A 6,300-nucleotide genomic window follows, 5' to 3' on the forward strand; every position below is an offset into this window, starting at 1 on the left:
TTTTTTTTTTTTTTTTTTTTTTTTTTTTTGCAACGGCAACAAAAGTTTAATGCTTTATCATACAGTCATCCCCCTGATCCGCACTTTCACTTCCGGCAGTTTCATTTGCCTGTGGTCAACCAAGGTTAGAACATTTTAAATGGGCCAGGAGTGATGGCTCACACCTGTAAGCCCTGCACTTTGGGAGGCCGAGGCAGGTGGATTTCTTGATGTCAGGAGTTCAAGTCCAGCCGGGCAACATGGTGAAACCCTGTCTCTATTAAAAATATAAAAGATTAGCTGGGCGTGGTGGCACATGCCTATAATCCCAGCTACTTGGGAGGCTGAGGCGGGAGAATTGCTTGAACCCAGGAAGTGGAGGTTGCAGTGAGCTGAGATCGTGCCATTGCACTGCAGCCTGAGTGACAGAGCAAGACTCTGTCTCAAAAAAAAAAAAAGAAAAAAGAAAACTACAAAAAATTAGCCGAGCGTGGTGGCACACACCTGTAACCCCAGCTACTTGGGAGGCTGAGGTGGGAGAATCGCTGGAACCCGGGACACAGGGTTGCAGTGAGCTGAGATCACATCACTGCACTCTAGCCTGGGAAACAGGGCAAGACTCCATCTCAAAAAAAAAAAAAAAAAAATTTACATGGAAAATTCTGGAAATAAACAATCTGTAAATTTTAAATTGTGTACCATTCTGAGTAGCGTGATGGAATCTCACACTGCCCTTCTCCCTCCCACCTAGGACATGAATCACCCCTTTGTCCAATCACACTGCCTACGGCCACTCACCTGTTAGTCACTCAGTAGCTGGCTTGGTTATCAGATCGACTGTCTTGTTTTGCAATGCTTTTGTTCAAGTCAACCTTATTCTGCTTCATAATGCCCCCAAACGGAGCAGTGATGCTGACATATTGTTATAATTATTCTAATTTATTATCAGTTATTGTTGTTAATATCTTATGCCTAATTTATAAATTAAACTTTATCATAGGTATGTATTTGTAGGGAAAACATAGTATATTTAGGGGTCAATACTATCCCCAGTTCTGAGAATCCACTGGGGGTCTTGGAACATATCCCCTGCAGATAAGGGGGACTACTGTATTCAGAAATGTCTAAATGGCTGGTTTTTCACACTCTGTGAAGCTGCTTGACATTCTGAGGTCATTACTGAATCAGACTCTGCTCAAACTAATACTCCATTTCTGTTCATTTCTGTTTTCAACCAGTAAAGTTTTTGTTGTCTTGTGGGTTCCTTAATTAAATGGTGCTTGTGACTATTTTCGTTTTTCAAAATAATAAAATCAACTTCCTTTAAAAACACTGATACTGATATACAATAAATTCCACAGAAAAGTCAAAGTCATGTTATTAGTTTATATTTATCAATTTCCATTAAAAGCACTAAAACGGGGAGTGGGGCAAGTGGGGGTGGTTAATGAATACAAAACTTTACTTAGAGACAGTAAGATCTAGGTCAGATGCGGTGGCCCACACCTGTAATCCCAGCAGTTTAGGAGGCCGAGGCAGGCAGATCACCCGAGGTTGGGAGTTTGAGACCAGCCTGGCCAACATAGTGAAACCCCATCTCTTCTAAAAATACAAAAATTAGCCAGGCATGGTAGTGGGTGCCTGTAATCCCAGCTACTTGAGAGGCTGAGGCAGGAGAATCACTTGAACCCAAGAGGCAGAGGTTGCAGTGAGCCAAGATTGCACCACTGCACTCCAGCCTGGACAACAGAGCGAGACTCTGTCTCAAAAAAAAAAAAAAAATGTTGAATAAGATCTAGTATTTGACAGTACAACAGGGGTATTGTAGTCAACAACAACTTATAAAATAACTGAAAGTGTAATTGGAATGTTCATAACACAAAGAAATGATAAATGCTGGAGGTGACGGAGGCCCATTTACCCTGATGTGTTTATTATGCATTGTATGCCTGTCAGAATATCTCGTGTACCCCATAAATATATACACCTACCATGAACCCATAAAATTTTAAAATTTTAACAAAAAAAGTACTGAAACATAAGTTAGGGGCAAAGAAAGGTTCCTTTCCTTTCCCTGAGTAAGTAAATTTAAACTCAAGAAATTTCTGAGAAAATGACATGGATGATTTATATAGGCTTTAGTTTTGAATTACTTATGTGTGGTATGAACTTTGGTATCTCAAAAAAGTCTTCAAGTCAACAACTCTGAAGGGTTTTTTCCCCAGAGAAGAGGGGATGAGAAAAATCAAGGGAAGGGGTTGGGTGCAGTGGCTCACGTCTGTAATCCTAGCACTTTCAGAGGTCCAGGTGGGCAGATCACTTGAGGTCAGGAGTTGAAGACCAGCCTGGCCAACATGGCAAAACCCCATCTCTACTAAAAATATTAAAAAATTTAGCCAGGCATGGTGATGGGCACCTGTAATCCCAGCTACTTAGGAGGCTGAGGCAGGAGAATCGCTTGAACCGGCGAGGTGGAGGTTGCAGTGAGCCCTGATTGCACCACTTCCTTCCAGCCTGGGTGACAGAGTGAGACTTCGTCTCAAGGAAACAAAACAAAACAAAGAAAATCAAGTGAAGGAGGCCTATCTGAGAGGGTCCCATACTGGTGGCCCTGGACCTGGCTTTTGAAAGATGTAAGGGCTGCTGTGAGCCACAGCATGGCATGATGAAGGAATGGAAATAAGTAAGTAGCAGCTCATCAACTAACAGCCTGATTCATTTCTGTTAGCCCTTAAGTGACACCACCTGTAAATGCAGATCCATGTAATAGACCATCAGATACCACGTAGATCGTTAGACCCCGTCGGGGACGATTTGTTACCATTCTTGAGGCTCAACAGCTGGGCCATCAAGCCCTTGGTGCCTGGCTTCTGCCTCCTGTTAAATGCCATGGCCCATTCCCTTTCTCAGGAGATACAGAGTTTGCTCACTAACTGGAAGGGGCCAGACCTGACCAGCTATGGGGAACTGGTGCTTGAGGGAACCTTCCGCATCCAGCGAGCCAAGAATGAGCGGACACTCTTCCTCTTCGACAAGCTGCTGCTCATCACGAAGAAGAGAGACGACACGTTTACATACAAAGCTCACATCCTGGTAGGTCTGCACGCTGGCCACGGGCAGGGACTCAGATCCCCAGTTCCATTCCCTCCTGAGTGTGCCTCACCCTCTCTGCTGTCTCTGCTCTAGTGTGGCAACCTCATGCTCGTGGAGGTGATTCCGAAGGAGCCGCTCAGCTTCAGCGTCTTCCACTACAAGAATCCCAAGCTGCAGCACACAGTCCAGGTAGTGGCCAGGCCCTGGCCTCTCCGCAAGGCCCTTTTGTGTAATGATGAGTGCTGTGTACCAGGCAGCTTTTTCAGAGCGTTCTGGCCACATGGTCATTTCCCATCTCATCAGAGGGTCCTGTGGGTGGTGGTATCAAGTTGTCTGACTGTCTACATCTCGTCTTGGCAGGCCAAATCCCAGCAAGACAAACGCCTCTGGGTTCTGCACCTAAAGAGACTGATTCTGGAGAATCATGCAGCCAAGATTCCAGCTAAGGTAGGACACTGAATAATGCACAGTGAAACAGGAGAGAGATAGGAGAATCATTTGAACCTGGGTGGCGGAGGTTACTGTGAGCCGAGATCGCGTCATTGCACTCTAGACTGGGTGACAGAATGAGACTGTCTCAAAAAAATACAAAGAGACTGGGTCAAAAAAAAAAAAAAGTTTAGAATTAGATTCTGGGAGTGACAACCATTAATCAGATCATCTAATTACTAATGAAGTCCCAGCAAGGCATCCTGATAGGATAAATGTTCAATTTCAAAATAAAAAGGTTGGCATGGTGGCTTATGCCTGTAATCCCAGCACTTTGGGAGGCTAAGGCAGGCGGAACACTTTAGCCTAGGAGTTCGAGACCAGCCTGGGCAACAAAGTGAGACACCCGTCTCTACATAAAATATAAAAGTTCACCCCCAGCATGATGGCACGCACCTGTAGTCCCAGCTACTCTGGGAGGCTGAGGTGGGAGGATCACCTGGGTCCAGGAGGTGGAGGTTGCAGTGAGTTGAGATTGCATCACTGTACTCCAGCCTGGGTGACACAGCAAGACTCTGTCTCAAAAACAAAAAGAAAGAAAGAAAATTGAGAGATAGGAAATGTAGGAACTATGTCTCAGCTAAACCAGCCATTAACATCAAAAAGATTCACATGGGGCCAGGCACGGTGGCTCACGCCTGTAATCCTAGCACTTTGGGAGGCTAAGGAGGGCAGATCACCAGAAGTCAGGAGTTCAAGACCAGCCTGGCCAACATGGTGAATCCCCATCTCTACTAAAAATACGAAAACTAGCTGGGTGTGGTAGCACATGCCTGTAGTCCCAGCTACTCAAGAGGCTGAGGCAAGAGAATCACTTGAACCTAGGAGGCGGAGGTTGCAATGAGCCGAGATCTTGCCGTTGCACTCCAGCCTGAGTGACATAGCAAGATCCCATCTCAAGGAAAAAAAAAAAAAAAGATTCACATGAGTCACGGGCTCTGTGGAGTGGTGGTATTTTTCCTTTTGGGGCTTAGAAGAGGATGCCACGAACCATCTGCCAACCATGAAGACGTAACAGATGCTGTGGAAGAATAGAGTGTTCAATTCAGTTAAGTGGAGAGAGGAAGGAAAACATCTTTTACCTCGGTCTTAAAGGATAAGATTTTTTTTTTTTTTTTTTTTTTTAGATAGGATCTTACTCTGTCGCCCAGGCTGGAGCGCAGTGGTGCAAACATGGCTCACTGCCGCCTTGACCTCCTGGGCTCAAGAGATGCCACCACCTCAGCCTCCCAGAGTAGCTGGGACCACAGGCGTGTGCCACCACGCCAAGCTAATTTTTGTATTTTTGGTAAAGAAAGGTGTGGGCTCATCATCTTGCCTAGGCTGGTTTCAAACTTCTGGGTTCAAGTGATCTGCCTGTCTCAGCCTTTCCAAAGTGTTGGGATGACAGGCATGAGCCACCGTTCCCAGTCTTAGTAATATTTTTATAAGTGGGAAAAAAAGGAATTAAGGAAACCAGACCTAGAGACCTGCATTAAAAAAAAAAAGAACGAATGCACTGTGTTCAGGGTGCACAGATGGTGCCGGGATGGGAGGACTGAGTTCTCAGGGTCTGAGGCAGGGGCTGGGGCAGGGAGGGGAAGGGCAGGAGCCCCTGGAGGGCTGTGGGCATGCACTCTGAGGAGTCTGGACACATTCACACTGGGAAATTACTGCAGGCTTTGGAGGAAGGGGAGATGGCATGGTCGGTCCTGTTTTCTGAGAGTGTAACTTTGGGGACAGGGTGACAAATAAGTGGCAGGAGTGAGGTTGGAGGCTGGAGAAGATGGTAACCCACGACCATGGCCTAGAAAGGAGCTGAGCAGTGCTGCCATGGAGCCACAGCGACAGAGGGGACAAATGCAGAACGTGCCACTGAGGCAGAGGGCAGGATTTTGCCCACTGAAAGTCAAGGCCGAGTCGGGTTGAAGGAGAGCTTGGTACTGTGGGTTCTGAGACAGACAGAAAGGGAGAGGAACCTGTGAGATGGGAGTGAGAGAGAGGAGCCCTCTGCTGTCACTGGCACCCGTGCTGCTGGGCAAGGTCAGCCACAGGTGGAAATTCAGGTCTTGGAATCTAAGGATCAGGAGACATTTGCTAGAGGCAGTAATTGAAGCCCTAGGTTTAAAAAGGTTTAAAAAGATGGCCCAAAAAAATATGCAAAGAAAAAACAAACCCTTGGGAATCCTAACATCTAAGTTATCCGCAAGCAGGTGGGGGGATTTGGAGAACAGCCAAAGAAGGATGGAAAGAGTAGCAGAGGAGGCAGGGAGGACGCCTGAGGAGGAGGCGCTGCGCTAACAGGAAAAAGCACATCTCAGAGACGGCGGGGAGACACAGTCTCAAAGGCTGCTGAGGTCAAGGAGATTTAAACAGAAAAGCAAATTTTAGATTTGGCAACTAAGAGAAAAGGGAAAGGTCACAGTGGGTTGAAGAAAAAGGGGGATTAAGAAGGAACAGAATGCGTATAGACTTTTTTATATATAAAGTTCACAAAAGGAAAAAAAAAAAAATGATAGTTTGGAGAGAGAGGCAAGAGCAAAGCAAGACTCCTTGCCTGGGTCGAATGCTGAGTCCAAGAGCGGATGGCACGGCAGGAGAAGGGAGATGGGAGAGGAGACAGTGGCTCACGTCCTGTTGGAAGGGAGCCTGGGGAGGTGGGAAGGGAGAGGATGGGACACACAGGAATAGGGGCTTATCTTGGAAAGGGCCGGAAGCATCTCTCTTGAGCCAAGGGAGAAAAAGATGAAAGACAGAGGA

At 46.3% G+C, this 6,300-nt stretch overlaps 1 protein-coding gene across 1 annotated transcript in view; it reads left to right on the forward strand.

Annotated features, from left to right (window-relative positions):
- The window catches only part of PLEKHG1 (pleckstrin homology domain containing, family G (with RhoGef domain) member 1), a 182,011-nt gene that overhangs the window by 146,984 nt on the left and 28,727 nt on the right, over positions 1-6,300 (forward strand). The window contains exons 8-10 of the mRNA XM_011988722.1: positions 2,890-3,072; positions 3,166-3,261; positions 3,433-3,519. Coding sequence (XP_011844112.1) covers positions 2,890-3,072; positions 3,166-3,261; positions 3,433-3,519 — 366 coding nt within the window. The remainder of the gene's footprint in view (positions 1-2,889; positions 3,073-3,165; positions 3,262-3,432; positions 3,520-6,300) is intronic.

Source organism: Mandrillus leucophaeus, unplaced genomic scaffold (assembly GCF_000951045.1).
Source record: "Mandrillus leucophaeus isolate KB7577 unplaced genomic scaffold, Mleu.le_1.0 Scaffold337, whole genome shotgun sequence".
NCBI lineage: Eukaryota > Metazoa > Chordata > Mammalia > Primates > Cercopithecidae > Mandrillus > Mandrillus leucophaeus.